We start from the raw sequence: 22,002 nt of genomic DNA, 5'->3' as shown, positions 1-22,002 counted from the left end.
GGGAAGGAGGGGATGGGGGTGGCTGGCAGCACAGTGCTGGGCAGCAGATGGAGCCTTCGTTTGAGGATTCTGTTTTCTTTTGTAGCTCTGACACAGAGGGGGCAGGTGCTGTATAGCTGTCCAGGAGTCCCAAAGTTTTTAGGAATTTAGGAATTTGGAAAAAATTTTCTTACTTACAAAACTTTCCTAATTTCTCCCTTTTAAAAAAAATTTTTTTTACTGTTTATTTATTTTTGAGACAGAAAGTGTGAACAGGGGAGGGGCAGAGAAAGAGGGAGACACAGAATCTGAAACAGGCTCCAGGCTCTGAGCTGTCAGCACAGAGCCTGACGCAGGGTTTGAACCCACGAACTGTGAGATCATGACCTGAGCCGAAGTCGGATGCTTAACTGACTGAGACACCCAGGTGCCCCCTAATTTCTCTTAACCCATAATCTTTGGCTATGGTTTTCTTTTCATGCACATGTGTGGGAGAGAACATCTAGTCTGTTCCCATAAATTTCTGTTGTTAGATATTTAATTTTGTTCCAACTAATGTTTATTATAGACATTTCAGTTATTCCAAATTTGTGCCAATATATACAACATAGAGAAGAAATACCTACAAAAGAATTAGAAATTTAAAACTAGATTTAAAACACTTTAAAAAGGTGGACAGAAATGCTTAAAGATATCTAAAGGTTGCAAAACCACTTCACAAGGAACTAAAAACATGAATATGTTCAGAACATCAGTTGTGGGTGTAAGTGTTCATCACTTCACAACCATGCTGCTAATCAACCTGCATTGGGCCAACGACACAGCATTCACTCACTCCAGCATCTCCTTCCCGAGGCTGACCTATAGCACATGTGACCTGAACCCTTGAACTACCCAGGGGTTAGAGGCGCCTACCCCTGCACAGTCGAAAATCTGCCAATAACTTTCGGCTCCCCCAAAACTACCTACTGTTAATAACCTACTGTTGACCAGAAGGCTTATGGTAACATAAACAGTCGGTTAATATACATTTTGTTTGTTACATATACTATTTACTGTAATCTTACAATATAGTAAGCTAGAAAAAAGAAAATGTTACTAAGAAAATTGTAAGGACAAGAAAATACATTTACAGTACTATGCTGCATTTATTAAAGAAAAAAGTCCATATATAAGTGGACCTGCACAGTTCAAATCCTTGTTAAGGATGTAAGTAGAAATGAGCATGTGTGTGTATAAATTTTTTTAGAGGCGGCAGTGGAGTATAGTGGTTGTACTTTCTGCCCAGAAATTACAAAGAGACCCCTATTTACCAGCAGTATAACCCTGGGGCTGTTACTCAATTTCTCTTGACTTTGGTTTTTTCGTCTGTAAGAGATGGATAATAACGATGGTATGTGAGAGGGACACTGAAGCCAGCCAGAGAAAGAGCTCCCAATGGCTAAAACTGGAACGATCTGAATGACACAATAAATAACGTAAAATTGGATTTTAACCCAAAGTATAAAATAAGTATTCATGAGGTTGTACTGATATAAATAAATGACTAGATACATAAAGAAATGGAAAAGAAGAGATAAATCTACTGTGAAGAATTCCAAATACTGTTTGTAGATGCTCTTCCCTCAAGGAGGCCAGTGTAACCCCACTCCTGACATTCCAGCTATGCACGGTGACTTCCTCCCAACTACTGGAGGGGAGGGGAGAACAGAGGAACTTAATAGGAGAAACCTAGCAAACACTCAGCCAGGTGGTCAAGGTCAACATCATTAGTGATAAGTCATCTTGATAATACAAACCTTTGATAGGATGTGATGAGAAGGGCACTTCACCTCTGAGGCCTTCCTCCCCCAAATCCATAAGCCTGGTCTAGTCATGAGGGAAACATCAGACAAACCCCAATCAAGGGGGGTCCTACAAAATACCTGACTGACACTCCTTAAAACTGTCAAGGTCATCAAAAACAAGGAAAGTTGGAGAAACTGTCTCAGCAGAGAGTGGCCTAAGGAGACATGACTAAGTGTAATGTGATATCCTGGACGGGATCCTGGAGCAGAAAAAGGATATTAAGTTAAAACTAGGGGAAATCTGAATGAAGTATGTGTGGACCTTAATTAATAATAATGTAAAATATCTATCTATTCGTTGTGACAATTATATCATATTAATGTAAGATGCTAACAATAAGGGAAACTAGTGTGAGCGATATGGGAATTCTACGTACTATCTTTGCAACTTTTCCATAAATCTATTCTAAAATAAAAAGTTTATTTTAAAAAGTGGATAATAGGGGCACCTGGCTGGCTCAGTCAGAAGAGCATGTGACTCTTGAGCTTGGGGTCGTGAGTTCAAGCCCCATGTTGGGTGTAGAGATTACTTAAATAAATAAAACTTAAAAAAAAATTAAAAGTGGATAATAGTGTTTATGTTATGTTGTTGCTTTCAGTAAGGGAATTTATATCAAGCATTTAGCATACTGGCATATGATAAGTGTTTAAAGTTAGTTATTACTTATCATTATTGTTCCTATTTCTATTTTTCTTATTAAAAATAGCAATACAGTGATGCCTGGGTGGCTCAGTCAATTAAGCATCCGACTCTTAATTTCAGCTCAGGTCATGATCTCATAGTTTGTGAGTTCGAGCCCTGCATTGGGCTCTGCACTGACAGAGCAGAGCCTGCTTGGGATTTCTCTCTCTCTCTCTCTCTCTCTCTCTCTCTCTCTCTCCCTCTCTCATTCCCCACCCCTTCCCCACTTGTGCTCTCTCTCTCTCTCTCTCAAAACAAATAAATAAACACATATATATATGTAATAGCAAAACATACTCATAATAGAAAATTTTACATACAAAGAAAAACATAAGCCAAAGAAAACAAGGAAGAATATCCACAATCTTACCCTGTCTGAGACAACTACCAATCACACCTTGCTGTGGGTCCCTTCAGATATGATTAACTGTAAAATTTCGATCACACCATATATACAATTTGGTATACATTGGTATATATTTGGTATATATGGTGGCCATAATTCAGTTAAGTAATTTTTGTTGCTTTGTTACAACTCTTTGCTCTTACAAGTACTCAAGAACATAAGTAATGGGCTAAATATTAGTTAGGGAGAAAAAAAGAAAACCCTGAAAAATTATAAAAACTGGGCACTAATGCTTAAATATGCACAAAGGGTATTCAATGGTTCATCAAAACAACCCTCATCTGAAAAGCCAATGACTGACTTTTCTACATCTATTTTGTTTCATAATTTTAAAAAAGTATTTTCTAAAAGTAAAGAAAGATAAAGAAGTAAAGAAGATAATCTAGCAAAATGTTGACACTAGTTATCTGTTTTGTTTCCTTTGCATCTGGCTCTTGACTGCCAGATTCTCTACAAGGAGAATATTTTACTCTAAAGCAGCAGGAGTAGAATCCAGGATGATGGCAAGGCTGTCTTCAGCCTCTCAGCTGGGCTCCTGGGCGGCTAAGTGGGTTTGAGACAGAGCCCCTCAGTACAGGCCCTCTGGGTGGGTGAGGCCTCCAGTGGTGTGTAGGGACATGCTGGCAAATTTTAGGCACTGTCCATAAGAGGGAAGGATGAAATAGAAGGCAGCACTACTGCTCTTTCCAGAAACCTAGAGAAACCAGAGTGCCTGCTCTCTTATTTGGTGGCCCCTTCCCATTTACTAGAGCCAGGTCATTTGATCCTCCCACAGTCTGGGAAGCAGGTAGACTCCTCTCCCCTGCACTCGATCTGCTCTTCCCGAGGTCCCCGGTGACCTCTAATTGCCCCCCTCCCCTAATCATTTACACTCTCCTCCTTGACACCTTTGCCAGTATTTTACATTGCTGACCTCTCCCTTGCTCTTTTTTTGCCAGGACTGCACTGTGTCTTAGACAACTCTAACTGGCTCTTCTTGGGCTGCATCGCTGCTTTCCTTTCTCCTTTCCCACACCTTCCAGACTCTTCTCTGGGCTTCCTTCTTTTCTCTTTCTAGGAATTCGCCCTTAGTGGCCTTATCGACTACCAATATAAGCCCCCCACCATGCACTGATGTGTTCGAAATCTTTAGCCCCTGTATTTCGACTTTTTTAAAAATGTTTTTTATTTTATTTTTGAGAGGTGAGGAGGGGCAGAGAGAGAGAAGGAGACAGAAGATCCAAAGCGGGCTCTGTGCTGACACCAGATAGCCCAATGCGGGGCTCAAACTCACAAACAGTGAGATCATGACCTGAGCCAAAGTTGGATGTTTAATCGACTGAGCCACCCAGGTGCCCAGATACCCTGTATTTCCAACTTCAGTCTTGTCATGACTGAAAGGAACCTCTGGCTGGCTTAAGCAGAGAGGGGATTTATTAGAAGGATGGATCCACTCACCATCTTGAAGGAAAGGCTGAAGATCCAGGCTTAGAAATGATGGAGGCTGGAGCAGTTCTGGGAGCCAAGCAGTTGGTGCAGGTGAATAACTCCTTCAGGGTATGAAGACTGAAGAATGTAGGATAAGAATGTTACCTACCACGTAGCGTTTGTTGAATCTTAAGTGATCGGTACAGATAAGCAAGTTGAGGCCCCCTAACATGATTAAATTCCCATTCCTTTCATTCCTCCTGCCATTATGCTCAAGATGAGAATTCTGGGAAGACACCATCTAATATGATCTTGGCTGGGGCAGACAGATCCCCTTCACTGACAAACCCACCAAAATCCTCAGTGGAAATGATTCTTTCCCCTAAAACTATACTAGGGTTCTTTTTATTTATTTATTTTTTTAAGGTTTATTCATTTTTTTTTTTTTTTTTAAATTTTTTTTTTTCAACATTTTTTATTTATTTTTGGGACAGAGAGAGACAGAGCATGAACGGGGGAGGGGCAGAGAGAGAGGGAGACACAGAATCGGAAACAGGCTCCAGGCTCCGAGCCATCAGCCCAGAGCCCGACGCGGGGCTCGAACTCACGGACCGCGAGATCATGACCTGGCTGAAGTCGGACGCTTAACCGACTGCGCCACCCAGGCGCCCCATGGTTTATTCATTTTTGAGAGACAGAGTGTGAGCAGGGGAGGGGCAGAGAGAGAGACACACACAGAATCTGAAGCAGGCTCCAGACTCTGAGCTGTCAGCACAGAGACCAATGTGGGGCTCGAACCCATGAACTGTGAGATCATGACTTGAGCCGAAGTCAGACGCTTAACCTATGGAGCCACCCAGGCACCCCTATACTGGGGTTCTGCACATGAAAAGGGGGAGTGGACTCAGGGGATGCAAAATGACAAATGTCTAACATATTCCTGCCCAGAAACGTCCTTAACTCCTGCCTCTTTCCTGCTCCACTTCTCCTAAATACTATTCTAATAAATTCCCTGCTTGCATAAGTGATCTCCTTGCTGCCACTCTTCACCCCAAAATCTTCCCACCCCACCACTAGTCATCTTCTAAAATACAAATCTGATTAGCCCAGCTCTGTTTCCTCCTAAAAACCTGTTATGGCTTCCCCATTGACCTTAGATAAAGGTGTGGGTTTTTTTTTTTTGTCTCAATTCAACTTTTATTACCCTCATTATACACAGGTGTGTAGACAAAAGCTTTTTATCAGCTAACTACATGAAAAGATATATATTGTACGTAATTCATGTGATCCAATAAGGGCAAAAGCAGAGGACTAGAGTTTTCCCCTTAAGAAGAAAAAATTCAGATCTATGAAAAGGACAATGCTAGTTTTAAAAAATTGTATTTACTTACAAGCATTCAGAATGTCAACAAAACAGCTGCAACTTTTTTTTTTCCCCAACTGCAGAATGAACAGAAAAACATTTCACAGAAGCTGCATCAAAAACAACTAAAGATGAAGAAACTACCATCCCCATGGATATCTAATTTGGGGTGTGCACCAACAGGAGCCTGCTTTAAATTCCCATGCCAATTTACAGCCTCCATACTGCACCTACCAAGCTTAGTAGCTACTGAAAATACCATGGGGATAAGGCTAGCTAAAGACGCGTTCAGTAGTGTGTAAACTCTATTTAAAAAAAAAAAAAACACACAAAACAAACAGCTGTAAATTTTTTTCTTTAAAAGTAGTGAGTTCTGGGGGGTTAAATGCTTTATGGACATGGGAAAAAACTGCCCTAGAACCAACTTTTTCATCATCACCATCTTCCTTACCTAACTTCTTTTTCTTGTTTTTGGCCAGGATCACTCCCGTTTTTGCCGCATCAGCTTTCCTGTAGCTCAGTATGCAGCAATATCCTTTTTTCCTATCTTTTCCTTTAGCTTAGCAGCCTTCTTCTCATGAGGCTGCCTGTTATCTGCAGCAGTGCTATTCCACGTCCCTCCCAGGTCCTTTGCAACATCACCAATGGACAAGCCCAGATGTTCTCCTTTGATTTTTGGATGATACTCAGAACAAAACAAGATGAAGGCCAAAGGCCAAAGGCCAATCTTGGATACACTGGGATCCTTGAACTTCCCTGTTATTTCCCCTGTAGGGGGGATGGATACAGGTTTTCATGTCTCATACTGAGCCTTGTTGGTCTTTACCTTGTCTTCAAATTTTCCTTTCTCTGTAGAAGACAAGTCTTCCACCTTTCTGAGCACTATTTAGAAAACTTTGAAAAGTTGACTGAAACATCTTTGCACTTTGTCTTGTGCTCCTCCTGGCAAGTTTGCAGAAAGAATGCATATGATGATGTTCTGCCTCTCAGAATCCCTCTTAGGATCTCCTTTGCTCCTGTTTCCCTATTTTTCCTCAGTGAGGCTCAGGTCACCCAGTGCCTGTCTAACTCTCAAGTGCCCTGGCTATTTCTGTGGAGCTCAATGTACTACACTGGCTGTCTAGGTAAAGTTATTAACATGACTTACAAGGCCCTTCTAAACTTTTACCTTCCCACGAAACTTCATTTTCTGTCGCTGCAGCTCTGCTGTTCCTCAAACACGTTCTCTGTGCCTTTGTACAGGTTATTCCCTCTTCCTGAAATACCCTTTTCACATTCTCTGTCTCTCAGGATCCCATACGTATTCATCTTTCAAAGATGGGCTCAGATGTTATCTGCTCATGGAACCTTCCTTAACAAGGCAGGATGAGTTGGTAACTCCCTCTTTTGTACTCACATCATACCCGGTATGGGTTTAGATTACAGCCCTGAGCACGTTTTATTACTGCATTTGTTTACAAGTCTGTCTCCCCCACTAGATTGGGAGCTCCCTTCAAGAAGAGCCTCGGTTTTCCTCTGCTTCATTCTTCTAGTGCTTAGCACTGTGCCTAGAATGTAGGGTTCGGTGAATCTTAAGTGAACTATACAGAAAACTGAAGCCCAAAGAGGTTAAGTCACACACCTAGAAGAAGTAACCAACCTGATGGAGGGATTTGGAGAGAGAGATGTGATACATCAGATGGTGCTTTTTATAGTCTAGGCAGTTGCTAAGGACTGTTTGCCCCCCACCTCCCACCCATATACAGGCTGGTAGTCGCCTATTTATTCCCTTGGGAAATTTCCCTTTGGGAAAATTGGGCTCAAACTCAAATAGTCAGGAGAGATTTAAGTTAAAGAAGAGCAAGGCCTTCTTGTTCCTAGACAAAAAAAGTGAGCTGACTCAGAATGCATGGACTTGACCTCTGGGGGCTTTTAAAAACAAGAGAGACTTTATCAGGAGGACTAATTTCCAAGTCTTGTTAGAAGTAGACAAATGTCCGAGTCTGAAGAGTCGGCCTCTTGAGGAGGCCCATATGGAGCAGAGGAACCAGCCAGAGAACTCCAGTGTCTCCAACCTTGTTCCCATTGAGCTCAAGGATGTTTGGGGGAGGGGAGACAGATGAGGGAGCCCTTGCTAATTAAGCCTCTACCCATGAGCGAATGTGAGGCTAATAAGGCAGCCCCATTCCAGGGCACCTCCACACCAAGCCAGCCGGTCTGCCTGTTTATTGCCCGTATGGAGATCATTAATGCCTCCTGACACTGGGGTCATTCCTGGGGTCAATCCCTGAGCCCGTTCTGCAAAACAAGGGGAAATGAACTTCCCAGCACATGTGGCTCAGGCTTGGCGGGGAGGGGGACTCCTGTCACCCCACACCTCAGTTCTGGGAGAGATCAGCACCCCAGGCTGTCAGACCCCCAACACAATCTTTCTCTGCCCAAACTGGACTCTGGGAAGGCACTCCTGGAGAAGGGTGAAGGGAGCCTTCGTCTGGGCCAGGACAACCCCCACTGAGGCTGTCCCAACCCACAGACAGACACTAATCCCCTGGCGACGGGCTGGGGTGGTGTCTGGGAGCTGCAGCTGCAGCTCGACAGGGGCCAGGCCCAGCCGCAGGTGGCGGGAAGGCACAGGTCGGCGGCCACGTGGGCACTAGCGGCGACCTCTCCCCACCCTCACCCGCTTCCCCCCCCCCCCCCCCATCCGGTGGTGATTGGGCCCCTTACCCCTCCGGATCCAAGATGGAGTACGGGGCGGGGTTCCAGGCCAAGCAAAGCTGTGATTGGTGAAGCCCAGGCCCTTTGAGCTGAAGGACGGCCTCAGTAGCCACTCAGGAAGCTCCTGGAGGTGGTAGTGGGCACCCAGCCGCTTTACTTCACACTTAAGCAACCAAGGCGGCCTCGCAAGTCCAAATCTCGCATCTTGGGAAGGGCCAGGGTTGGAACAAGGAACCCCGCCCGGGAGGGGCCTCTGGGCAAATCCTTAACGGCCTGGGGCCTCTTCCTCGGGAATGACCAGAACTGGGAATGAGCTCCTACAGGCCCAGGAAGATGTCGAGAAAAACCCCAAATAACTTGAAGGAAATCAATAGGATTATGAAATTAATGCCACCGTAGGCTGAGTGACAGTTACCAAATAATGACCTCAGGAGGACAAGGCTGAGGTTAAATGAGACCCAATAAATAAAGGGACGTGTTCAAAGGAGGAACTTCAGAAAATACAGGGACATGGGGGTCTAGCATGGGGACTCCTCCCTGCCCTCCCCTTCTAGGGTCTGTTGAATTCTAGGCGAGCCACAGCCTTGCCTCCCAGAAATGCACATGGGGTCTGTGCCCTGTTCAGTGCCAGTGCTGGCGTAGCTCTTAAACTCAGGGCTCTTTGAATAGCTCCATCCGCCCAGCTTCCGTGGCTGAATGAGGGAATGGAAACTGACTGTGGAGGTCCGACCAGTTAACAGAGCCCCAGTATGCCTCTGATTCCTTAGAGACAGAGAAAGGACCAACTGCAGCAATAGGGGTTGAAGCTAGATGTTAGGAGGCACTTCCCAAACATTAGCTAGGTGGAGGGAGTTTATGAATCTTGGAAGCAAGGAAGAAGGCCTGTTATAGAGGATTTTATTTCAGATGAAAGCACACTTATCTTTATCCCCATTTGTGCCTGGGTTAGTGAACACTGCCTTTTTTTGGCCAATATGGTGTTACCAGCTAGAAAGGGCCATCAGTATGGTCTTTGCATAAGAAAAGTTTGTGGTACAGTCTGTGTATACAGTGCTCTCCATTCCACTACCAAGTGTCCAGGTGAATGAGCAGCCTTTTGCATGAGTCCTGCTGACTCTTCCAGTGGCCAGGTTGGTGGGGTCAGTGGGAGGCAGAGCATGGCGTTTCTGGGACCATGAAGGATGTATTGTCTTTCTTTGGGGAGTCTAAAGAGAAACTAAGTCTTTAGTTTTTTAAAGAGAAACTAAGAGAAACTAGGTAGGTATTTTATTTTTTAGAGAACAAACAATAATGATAGCTAAGCTCTTGGGCTCTTGAGCCTTGGGTGTCCAATGACCTCTTTTCTTACTGTGAGACCTTGGGAGAGTCCTGTTTACAAACATGAGAATAGTGTTATTATGTGTCAGGCAGTATTTTACACTCTTACAACAACCCAGTGGGGGAGGTATTATTATCCTTGCTTAACAAGTGAAATGAACTTAGGTTCAATGACCATAGAGCAGCATATTTAAAAACATGGTCACTGAAGATCCAGACTAATTGGATTCAAATCCTGACTTTATTTCCTGGTTGTATGACCTTGGGTATATTACCCAATTTCTTCATCTGTTGAAATGAGGACTATGATAGTACTCACCTGGTGAGGTGGTAAGGTTGAAATGCGGTTAAGCACATAAAGCTCTTAGATTCCTGTCAGACACATTGTAGGTGCTCAATAAACATTAGCTATTTTTGTGAGCCCTTCAAGCACGATTATCTATATGATAAATAGATACTTTCTACTGTCCTTTCAGGTGGCTGTTATTATTAAATTCATTTTACAGGTGAGGAAACAGGCTTAAAGCAGATCATATTGTAGGTCCTTCTGTTAACAGCCTGCTGATGACCTGAATTTAGGTTTTTTAACTCAAATTCCAAGGACACTGTGGTAGCTCGTGTGCTCTTTCATTCTTGAATCCTAATTTGTTTCAGCCCCTCATTCAAAGGGCTCAGTCGGTTTAGTATCTGACTCATGATTTTGGCTCAGGTCATGGTCTCATGGTTTTTGGGACTGAGCCCCAAATCAGGCTCCAAGCTGACAGCACTGAACCTGCTTGGGATTCTCTCTCTCCCCCTCTCTCTGCTCCTCCCCACCTCACTCTCTGTCTCTAAGTCAATAAATTAATTAAAAACAAACAAACAAACAAACAAAAAAACTCAGTGTGGCTGGGTGGCTCCATCAGTTAAGTGTCTGACTTCAGCTCTGGTCATGATCTCACTCACGGTTTGTGAGTTTGAGCCCCGCATAGGGCCTTCTGCTGTTAGCATGGAGCCTGCTTCAGCTCCTCTGTCCTCCTCTCTCTGCCCCTTCTCACCTTTTGTGTGCTTGCTTGTGCTCTCTCTCCTCTCTCTCTCTCTCTCTCTCTCTCAAAAATAAATAAACATTTGGAAAATAAAAAAAAAAACACACTTGAGGACCCAAATTAAAAAAACCTTGAGGGGGCGCCTGGGTGGCGCAGTCGGTTGAGCGGCCGACTTCAGCCAGGTCACGATCTCGCGGTCCGTGAGTTCGAGCCCCGCGTCGGGCTCTGTGCTGACAGCTCGGAGCCTGGAGCCTGTTTCCAATTCTGTGTCTCACTCTCTCTCTGCCCCTCCCCCGTTCATGCTCTGTGTCTCTCTGTCCCAAAAATAAATAAAAAACATTGAAAAAAAAAAAATTAAAAAAAAAAAACAAAAAAAAACCCTTGAGGACCCAGTTTTGGATAGTGTGTGCTTGGGAAGAATAGAGGGCAGAAAGAGGAGGAAAGAGAAGGGAGGTTGGATAATGACATAGATTCTCTGACTTAGGAATATTTTTTACCCAATATGACCCTAGCAGATATAACTTCCTCGGACAGGTAGTAAAATAAGTGTGTATTTCAGAGAAGTCTTACTGGAGGAAATGGAAAGAAGTAGCAGTGCCAGAGCATGTAGTGTAATGGGGGAGAAAGTCTGATCTGCAGAGAATCCACCTACGGATAAGGACTCTGGAACAGAAGGCCTAGATTGCTAGCCCTGACTATACAAAATGCAAATTTGATCATTCATTCCTTATCTCTGCAGTGCCTCAACTGAGAGTTATAAGAGGGACTCACCTGTGCTATTGGTAAATCACTACCTCTGTCCTCAGTCCTGAGGGGGCTCAGACCAGCAGGGATCAGAGCAGCACAGTTCTCAGTTTCTTCTCACTGGAAGCTTCCTAATTCTCTTTGTGGGAGAAGGCCCGGGAGGCCAGGGTGAGAGATCAGGTGAGCAGAACTGCACCTGTGGTAGGAGGGAAAGCCCCTGAAGCAGCTGCCACCTACTACCCATTCCCCTTGCTCCATCCTCCAATTTCCAGAAGGAGCTCAAGCTCCTGCTTCCACTACCCCAGTTGCCTTAGCTTGATAAACCCAATGGGATGTGGGCTGGAAAATCTAGAACCAAGATTTGGGGCTACTTGGTAACAATAAAGTCATAGGGGACAAGTGAATTCCCTGCTTCCTCACCCATCTTTTCCCTTTTGGGGACTTACTAAGGACCCCCAGGACTTAGATCATAGCACACACTAAATAACATGGCTGGGAAGGGGATGTGGAGGAATTTTGTGTCCTGGAGTTGAATGGGAAGGTATGTGCAAATGCACAAGGACACACGTTCAGATATGTATCTGTCATTATGGAGTGCCTAAGGACTCACTCAACACTGAGCTGGGGCCTTTACACATGTCTCTGGAGTGTATTTGACTGTAAGTAACAGAGACCCAGACTAACAACGATGCAAAGAAATAGGGTTTATTTTTCTCACGTTATAAGAAGCAGTTTGACACTGGTCTACTGGCTCAGTGATGCCATCAGGAACCCAGGCTCTTTCTTTTTGTTCTGTTGTCCTTAGCGTATTGGCCTTCATCCTTGCATCAGGGTCTCTAGAGAGTGAGAATTCCAAGGATCTCATCTACAGGAGAAAAGATTATGTTTTCCCCTTCATCCAGAAAGCAAAAAATTCCTTCCCAACCTTCCTATTGCCAGTCTTCTGCCCAGGCCTCATTGGCCAACATTGGATCATGTGCCCACTGCTAGCTACAAGAGAGACTAGGAAAGCAGGGAACAGGATTTCCATGATTGACATACAGCAGTGATTTTCAGCTTTGATCCTATCCTCAAAGATTCTGACTCAGTGGGTCTGGGGTGGGTCTTGACATTGGTATTTACTAAATACTCCAAAAGCTTTTCTTTTCCTTTTTTTTTTTTTTTTTTTAATTTTTTAATTGTAATTTGCTTTTCACCACACTGTGGAGCCAGCTGAAGCAGTCATCCTCAACAAGCCTCCCCTCTCCTCTGGATAAGCCACGTTACTGCACTGACTGGGATTCTCAGGTTTATCCTGCAGCCCCTGCTCCCTTTGGGATTGATTAATTAGTAAGTTTGCAGGTTATCCATTAGTGAATTTGCAGTTAGTAATTGGTTAGCCAATCAGTTGGCTAACTAATAGAACTAATAAACTTACCAATTAGTTGGCCTTTCCTTTTTATTTGTCTGACACATAGTGAGCACTTACTTACATGGTAAGCATAGTAAGGACTTTGGATGAATGAATCCATAAAATGGAGATAAAATGGAATTAATACAGCATCTGATGAGATAGTAGTTGTGAAACCACTTCGTAAATAGCAAGACACTATACAGACATAAGAATAAAAGTTGACAAAAGAAACTACTTTAAAATTTAGGGCCAAGAGAAAGTTTATTCCCCACCCTTCACCAAAAACATACTGTTTCCACATTTCTGAAATGGAGAACTACCTTTTACCCTGCTGCTGATAAGTCAGATTTTGTTCTCAATTATAGCAACTTTGTCAACGCTTAGTGATAGCATGTATTCTTTCTCCTTGATCCTAGTTCACCTTTATACTTGTATTTTTATTAGCTTATTTTGGTTATAAACCACCTCAAGCCTTTTTGGAAAAGAAGTGGGATAAAAGAAATTTTAGAAATACTTGGGAACTAACATATTAGCTATCCTACCACATGTCAGGAATTTATATGCATTAACTTAGCCAAAGTTCACAATAAGCTAGTGGGTCCATGTGATTATCTCCATTTTATTTAAGTGTTAAGGGACATGCCCAAGTTCACGCAGTTGCTAAATGATGAGCCAGGTTTCAAAACCACGGTGAGCCTGACACCAAACCTGACGGCTTTCCCCTCAGCCAACCCAAGCCTGTGTGATAGATGCTTGGTTATGGTCAACTATTTGCTTAGCTAGTTGAGGAGAATTTTTATACTTTGAACTCCTCAAATCCATTTTGGAAGAACAAAAACAAAAACACTGGTCTTTTTCTTTCCTCCCACGGGCCATTTATCAGCCCATTTCCTATTATTTTATGTACTACTAAGAAGGAAAAAAAATACCAATTAAACTACAACACTACAAGGAATTAAATTACCTTTGATTCTAAGATGTCAAAATTTCAAAGATGTCAAAACGTTAAAAAGAAATGTATGTGTTAATCAGTGAAAGAAAGAATTCCATTCTACTAACGGGGAATGTGTATACAAAACCTCCCTTTCTCTCTTACTTGCTGGCTGGTTTGCCCCTTCCTTTTCATTGCCAAAACCTTGCCTGTCCCTTGCATATCTCATTTTTCCATGTCATCATGAACTAGTTGATACTGATTTGGAGTATCTCCTGTGAGTCTCCAGAAAGACTTGCACTTACAGAAAGTCTCCATTCTAGTTTCTTTAAAGAGCAACACTAGATGGTCTCATTATGAACTTCCTCCAATGATTGTCAACAAATTCTTTCCAGAGTCTGGCCTAAATGTAGTCTTCCCATAGTATCTGGTGATTCACTGCCCTCCCTGTTCACCATTCCATACAGTAGTTGGTTGGTTAGTCTGTACACTATTTATTTGCAAGGGATTTCCCTACAGGTTGTTGGAGAGGGCATGGGAGGGGGCTTGGGAGCAGAAGCTGAGACATGTCATCCAGTACTCCCTAACACAGGAAACATGACTCCCCAGGCATCTCTGAAACACCAGGGCCTTTCCTTTCTCCACTCCAGAAGAAGGCAGGATTGGAGGAAGATTAAGCTTCTCCATCCCTTAGACCTTACTTCCCCTTCCTGGTTTGGGATTCCATCAGACAAATTGTGCAGGGAAGATGGGGTAGTGGAATCTGGTATTGCTAAGGGTGATAGGGATTCTTGAGCAGTGAGCCCATTGTGGAGACGGGTTCCCAGGCTCCTGACAGCAGCAGCTGGCTTTTCTGAGTTGGCATTTTGCCTCCTCCTTTGAATGCAGGGTAGTGGGAGAGGCATTGATGTTGGCTTTCCATTTCCTAGCATTAGAAAAGGGACAGATCCATCCAAGGAAGGAATTTTCCTGTCCTGTTTCCTTCCATCTGATTTTGAGGTAAAAATCTGGATAGGAACAGAAGCTGATTGGAACTGTTGGGGGCACCAGTGGAGGAAACGATGCAGCCCATGCTGAGGAGCAAGGAGCTAATTTGGGAATTCTGTTGACAGGGGACTCCGGGGCCTTTGGGATAGGTGGGCAGACCTAGCCTTGCCTCAGTATTCTGGGCATGTAACAGGCTGTGAGGCTTGGGCATGGACTGGGGTCCACATGGCTCTGTCTGCCTGTGGAGCTCAAGGGTCCTGTGGAGAGGTACAGACAGACATAAAGAAATAGAGGTAAGTGGAGACAGAGGGAGTGGAGAGTCAGAGGTTGGTCAGGGAGGTCTAGGCAGTGAGGGAGCCTCACTTTCTGACTTTCTGAGGCACAGAGGCCGGGTAGCTCCCAGTGCTGTGGTCTCAGCTTCCTAGACTGGGGCAGGGATTGGGCTTCCTCGTCAGCTTTCTGGGATCTTGAGGCTGCTGGCGGAGTCTTGGCCCTCGCCGCTGCAGTTTCGCCCAGAGACTCTGCCAAGCCCTGGCACCTTGAAGCCTGGGCCTCGGCTCGGATTCAGAAGCCGGCCCGGCACTTCCCCGCTGCCGCCGCTCAGGCCTGGCGGCCCGGCCTCCTCCCCGCCTGAGCGAAGGACCTGCCCTCACCCGTGACCTCCGCGGGCCGACTCCGAGGCGCGCCAGGCCGGGTCCTGCGGCCGCTGTCCGCCAGGCCGGGACGAGCAGGGGCTGGTGAGCAGAGGGGCCGCGCCCTGGCCGTCGCGCCCGCGCCCAGAGCCCGGGAGCAGGAGCGCGCGGGCCGGAGCGCGTAGGTGTGAGAATGTGTGAGGGGCATGGTCTGTGGACGAGTGCGGGGCTGTGGGGCGCTGTGCGCCTGCCTCCCGGGACGTGGGCTTACCAAGCCGCTGCGTGCACCGCTGGGAGCGGGTCTCGGACCGCGGGGTGTGCGGGCGCGGAGCCCGCGGCCTGGGGCTCGGCGGAGGGCGGCTGTCTGCAAGTGGGCCCCCGGCCCGACCAGGCCGGGCCGGGCCGCGCCCCAGTGTGCGGGCCGCGCTGCGGCTCCGGGCGTTCGGTCCTGGTTGTCGAGTCTCCGTGCGAGCCGTGCGGCACCGCCAGGCCGCTCTGCCTCTTCCCGCCCCTCTAATCTAAACCATGCGGGGCTCCCTGTCCCAGCCAGGCCTGCCGGGCCGAGGGCCGCAGGGAGGGCACCGAGCCACGCGGTGGGGGAGCGCGCGGCCAGCTCGGGGCTCGGGGTCCTGGGGCCGCGGAGCCAAGGGACCCCAGAGCCCCCCTCCCCGGGGGGCGGCGGGCGCAGACTGATTGACAGCGGCGACGTCAGCGCAGGGGGGTGGCGGCCCCGGAGGGAGGGAGGAAGGAGGAGGGAGCTGAGGCCCCAAAGTGCAGCCTCGGAGATCAAGGGCCCGCTCCAGAGTCAGGATGTGTCGGGCCCCGAGGGCGCGGCGGGCAACGGGACACTGACCCAGCGGCCCCGAGTCGGTGCCCAGGCCGTCCTGTGCCACTCGGACCCGAGCCTGCAGTGAACCTCGGGCCGCAGGCGCCTCCGCATGCTGCAGCGCAGTTAGGGTGAGTGTGGGTTCCGGCGGGGATGGGGGTGAGCCGGGCGTGCGGGACAGGGGCCACCCCGAGCCCAGCGTTAGGCTGCAGGGTTGAGGAGGGTGAACTGGAAAAGAGGCGAGTAACGGGACGGGGGTAAGAACCTCAGGGAAAGGCAAGACTGCAGGATGGTGCCGCGATGTGCTTCAGATCAGGCTGCCGCCTCGGCCCTACTTCCAGCGGTTTGGGGCGCGAGCCCTCATCTCCACTGAGTAACAGGATGAATTGGGTCTAGGGACCCAAGGGCAAAGAAACAACAGCGCCAGAGCCAAAAGAACATGGTTAAGCTGCGACTAGCGGAACATTGGTCTTGAAACTGGTGTTTGCAGAATAAGAAAGGCCAAGGAAGAGGGCCCGGGTGCTTGAGGCGATATCGATGAAGAAATGTGCGATCGGAACCCTGGACTTCAGAGCCTTTGATGCAACGGGCTCGTCAAAATTAAAGCAAGGAGCATTGTATATAAATAATTATCAATGATCAGGAAGTATCAGAATGTGAGCAATTGCCAAAGAAACAGGGCTAAGTGGAAAACTAATACAGCACTCACACTTTAAAACAACAGTAAAATAATAGTCACTTTCAGAACCAAGCGAAAATTGTAATCACAAACTTTAAAAGGATCATAGACAAAGTAACTCCAAATATAGGAACAATGTGATAAGAACCATTGTATTAAAATCAATAGTAAAAATAAAATAAAATAAAATCAATAGTGATACTATAGGAAATAGTAACAAATGATAAAACTGTAGGAAAAGGGTAAACAATTAAAAACACTATTAAGGGAAATACTAATATTAGTATTGATGGAGTATTATATATAATTTATTATTTATACTATTATGAATTATTATAATAAATATTAACCAAAATCTTTAGAGCAATACTAATATAAACAAAGACAGCAACAAGAATTGCTGAAATAATATGACAATTTATGACCAACATATTAATAGTCCCAGCAACATTATAAATAATGGTAGAGTAATAAGAAGCATCGTACCAATGTGATGAAAAATAATCAGAGTATTAAGAACTACAGCAATATCACAAATTATGACAAAGTAACAAGGAGTAATGATGTGATGAAAAATAACCAGTGAATTAAGATTGTAACGTTACAAATAGTGACAAAGTAACAAGATATTGTAACGATGTGATGAAGAATACCTGGAGTATTGTGAACAATTCTAACAAAACAAATAATGATAAAATAACAAGAAGTATTAGAAGGATGTGAAGAAAACTAACGTCTATATTGAGAACAATGATATTACAAGTTATGGTAAATAATAAGTTATTGAAACTGTGACAAAGTACAGAGACTGAGGAGCCAGCAACAGAAGCATTTTAGGGGTACGGAATAAAAATTAAAATAACAATAGATTAACATGACCTGCTGGAATAGTATATTTAGTAATTACCTAGATATTAGTAACAGTGTCACCAGGAAGCCCTAGAATGATGGAGCAGGGACCAGAGAGCAACAACATATTTAATAATGATGAATTAATAAATCAAACCAGTACTTTAAATATACAGTGTTAAAAATAAAAGGTTCTAATAATTTATGTGATATTTTTAATGCTATCGAGCTGACCCGAATACTGCTCTCATAATAGAGATAATTAAAATATTTAAAATAATACAAAATGTTAATTTCCCCAGTGCAAGAAAAATATCACCAGTAATTTAGAGTAAAGAGAAAAATGCTGTTCTCCTTAGAAAGCGAGTTGGTTGAAAGCGACGGACGGAGCGAAAGCGCGCCGAGCCTGCAGGCGCGTCCGCGAAGGGGTCCGCGAGAGGGGCGAGCGCGATGGGCTGCGGCCCTCGGGCTCGGCTGATGTGGAACGCGGCTGTACAGTGCGCCGGGGCTCGGGGTCCGAGGGGAACCAAGGGGACAGCCAGTCTGGGCCAGCCCAGAGGGAAAGAAAGGAAATTAGCGGGGAGCCCCATCGAGGGCGAGGGCCAGCTGTCGCGATGTCGAGATGTGTCTCCGCGGCTGAGAGAAAAGGAAGAGGTGAAGCCCGCGGAGTGGAAGGAGAGCACCACGCTGCCCTCGTCCCAGGTGGGAGCGGTGGGACCTGCGTCAGTGGATGCCGGCCGCGGACGTGCTTAGTGCCCAGGACTGAGAGTGCCGGCATGAGCCAGAAGGCGGCCCTGCACGGCTCCGGGTGCGACAAGTGCTCCGTAGAGGACCCGGTGGCCAAAACAGCATCGCGCCAGGCGGCGCGTCTTCCTGCCCCCGTGGTCTGCCGCGCTTGTGACCAGCCGATGGCCCGCGCCCATCCCTCTGACCCCAGATACAGTCCGGACCAGCGTCTTGGGCCAGGGCGTGCAACTACCCTCCTCACGCAATGTCCCCTTGCCTGGGGGCTCTGGGTTTCCTAGGCTCCGCTGGGAACCAGCATGTGGCCCAAGGCCGGTACTGGGGCTGGCCATGCCCGGCAAGACTTGTTTCCTGCTGCCTGTGGACCAAGGACTGGGAGGGCTGTCAGCTTTATCTTTATGGGCTTTTCCCAGCCCTACTGGCCCAGGCCCCTTTTTTATCTCCCTCTGTTGCACTTGGCTTGTTTACTTTGTGAGGCCCTGGGAGCCGATGTCTACGACCTGGGATGGGGAAACGGGTAGGCAGGATGGCCAGAGGCCTGGGCCTTGGGATGCTCAGGGAGATCCAGGAGAGAACAGAAAGAAGACAGGAGGAAGGGGGAACACTCTTACACAAGAGAGGCAGCCAGGCACATAGAAAGCCGCACCAGATCCAAAAGAAGGGAGAAGAGCAGGGAGATGGAAAGAAGCAGATATAATGCAGGGTTGCATCCATGATGGAGGCAGGAAAAGCAGGTTCTGCAGCCTTGGACAGCCTGGTGGATAGTTCTAGACTCTTGGGGAAGGATAGCTGTGCTGGGGGGGGGGGGGGGGGAGGGTGGGCAGGACTAGGTTGTGTCTGTGAACTGGACCCACCCAACTGGCCTGGTCCTTAGCTGGGAAGGGTCTGGATCCTTTGCCCCAAAGCAGAGCCCTTTGGACTGAGGGAGCCAGGGAATGTGAATATATGGGCAAGGCTGGGGGGCCCCTGGCTGAATTCAGGGCCTAAATCAGAGCTGCCCTGGGACAGTGTGGCTGCTTGAGTGACTAGAAGACTCTGTGTGGGTGCTTGTGTCTGGGTGTGAAGTGTGTACCTGTGTGAATGACACACAGGGTGTCTGTGGGAGTGGGAATGTGCAGGAGTGAAAGCCTTTGGCTCAGAGAGGCTCTACCTGACTGCTGTCTAAGGGAGTGGGTGAGGGCAGATGGGTGAGCAGGGGCCTGAGGAACTGCCCAACCCTAGGCCCTTTCTGCAGGTGTGGAGCCCCAGGAGCCTGGGCCCTGCCTCCTGGTTTCACTGTCCTGGCTGCCCTGGGCCAAGAGTGAGCCTGGACCCCAATTATTAGGAAACTTCGAAGAGAGACCCAGGCCTCAGGCTCCCCTGGCGCCCAGCAGGAGGGAGGGACTGGGGGTGCAGCTGGGGCAATGCCGAGAGGGCGGTCCTTCCCCCAGACCTGCTCATCACACAGCCCCACACCCAGAGGCAGGCAGACCTTGAACCGCACACAGACCCTCCCAAGTCCAGACCCCAGACGGTGGAGGCGACGGTCCTGCCCTCCGCATTTTCTCCCTCCCCCAGCTCAGAAGGGGGCGGTGTCCACGTGCGCCAGGGCGACCTTCCCGCCCAGCCCCAAAGTCCCCCGGCTGGGCTGGAGCGAGCTGCTGGGCCTCTGGCGAGTGTGGACCTGGGCATGTGACTCGGTGTGTGCTGTGCCCGCAGGAGATGCTGCAGGATAAGGGCCTGTCGGAGAGCGAGGAGGCCTTCCGGGCCCCGGGCTCGGCGCTCGGCGAGGCCAGCGCTTCCAACGCCGCCAACAACCCCGAGCCCGCGCTGGCCGCGCCGGGCCTCAGCGGAGCCGCGCTCGGCAGCCCCCCGGGCCCAGGCTCCGACGCCGCCGCCGCCGCTGCCGCCGCCGAGCAGGTAGGGCCGCGCTGGCCGTCGGGCAGAGGTCGGGCGTCGGTCTGTCTGCAGGGCAGCCTGCGTCTGCCAATCCGCCCCATTGAGGACAAGACTCGCTTCCCGGGGGACCTGGCTGCGTCCTGGACTGCGCGTTCTGCTCCGCTGGGCAGGGCTCCCGCTCTTTGCCTTTCGTCCCTCTTCTGCTTCGCTCCCTTGGGGCTACTAGGGGACAGGCTGGGGAGGGACCCTTGTGGCAGCGGGGCGAGCCCGGGCCAAGTGTCCGGCTCCGACGACGCTGAGAGGGCGTGGGCGAAAGAAAGCCTGGCATCGGGAGGGAGGAACAGATCCCGGTCGTGTGCGAGCGGGAGCCGCCGCGGGGACGTCGCTGAGAGGGTCACACTGACAATCTGATGATCACAATGAAAGGAATCCGTCTGTGTGCACCCTCGGCCTGCGTGGGTCTGCGTAGAGTCTGAGGGTGCGCGAGTCTGGCCGCAGGGGCGTTTGTCCCTCCTGTGTCTGTGTGTGTCCGCAAGCCTGTGGCTGTGTCCCGCCACGTGGAGTGTTTATGTTTGTGTAGTGTGTCATCTACCCTGGCATGGTCAGCATGTGTCCTTTGCGGACCATCTATAGGCACGGCTCCGAAGGAGTGGGTTTCAGCTACTGATTAAATTTTGAAAAATTCACCAGTGGTACAGGATAATTTTATGAAACGAAATCTTGAGGCATGGGCTTCAGGGGCTGGCAGGACTCTGCACAGTTCCTTGGGCCTGTGTTCTCCGTTCTGCGGGCTCCGCATGGAGCCGTGGCTCAGGCCGACCCCTTCCGTCTCATCCCTAGACCATCGAGAACATCAAGGTGGGCCTGCATGAGAAGGAGCTCTGGAAGAAGTTCCACGAGGCGGGCACCGAAATGATCATCACCAAGGCGGGCAGGTCAGCGCTGGGACATTTATCTGGGGGATGGGGATGACTGGTGGGAGGGATGAGAATCCCCCAGGAGCTCCCTTGACAGTCCTCTCGGGCTCCTGCCAAAGGAGCGCCAGGAGTTCCTTTCGCCACTCGGGTCTTAGCCCCTTGTCCCACCACGGCTTTTGACTGGGCCGCAGAACTTCACCGGAGGATCCATCTCCTCCAGGGAGCTTCCAGGCTTGGACGGATGGGAGGGGTAGCGCTATGCAAATAAAATGCAAATAAGGATCGGGACTCCGGAGGTCCCAGTCCTGCACTATTGGCCCCCAGGGGGGCTGCTTTGTCCTCTTCCTTTTGGGGACCTGCCTGGTTTCTCAGGATTGCATTGATTGGGGACCCGGAGATGACCCTCAACAGATGGAGGAAGGGGACTGGACCATGTTTTCCTACTTCCATAACTTTTCCTGGCAGTGGCAACCAGGAAACCTCTCATCCCTCGGGGTGCTGCTCGTCTATTGCCGGCCCCCCCACCTCAGCCAAGGGGAAGGCACCGTTGGGCCCTGCGTGTGTGTTGTTTGGGGAGCAACTCTCGGGTGGTTGCCAGAGATGATGATTTATAAAGTGGAAACATCTTTAAAATGTGCTGGTGTCTGTGGGAGAGAGTCTCGGGGAGAAGGGGAGAGGAGGGAGATGCAGACCAGGCAA

The 22,002-nt window shown here is 48.1% G+C and overlaps 1 protein-coding gene and 1 pseudogene across 3 annotated transcripts in view; one reads left to right on the top strand and one right to left on the bottom strand.

Moving 5' to 3' along the window:
• Nucleotides 1-5,956: 5,956 nt before the first annotated feature.
• LOC131496978 (high mobility group protein B1-like) lies at nucleotides 5,957-15,618 on the bottom strand (annotated as a pseudogene).
• Nucleotides 15,476-22,002, top strand: part of TBX4 (T-box transcription factor 4) — a 32,463-nt gene continuing 25,936 nt past the window's right edge. The window contains exons 1-3 of one of the 3 annotated variants that reach the window (XM_058703283.1): nucleotides 15,476-15,591; nucleotides 20,207-20,407; nucleotides 21,227-21,321. In XM_058703283.1, coding sequence (XP_058559266.1) covers nucleotides 20,210-20,407; nucleotides 21,227-21,321 — 293 coding nt within the window. In that variant the 5' untranslated portion in view covers nucleotides 15,476-15,591; nucleotides 20,207-20,209. Of the gene's footprint in view, nucleotides 15,592-16,221; nucleotides 16,368-20,206; nucleotides 20,408-21,226; nucleotides 21,322-22,002 lie in introns of those variants that run through there. The other 2 variants (XM_058703285.1, XM_058703282.1) reach the window with 2 other exon arrangements.

Source organism: Neofelis nebulosa, chromosome 16 (genome assembly GCF_028018385.1).
Source record: "Neofelis nebulosa isolate mNeoNeb1 chromosome 16, mNeoNeb1.pri, whole genome shotgun sequence".
Classification (NCBI taxonomy): Eukaryota; Metazoa; Chordata; class Mammalia; order Carnivora; family Felidae; genus Neofelis; species Neofelis nebulosa.
The sequence above is the reverse complement of the archived record's forward strand: the minus strand, read 5'-3'. Positions and strand labels throughout refer to the sequence as shown.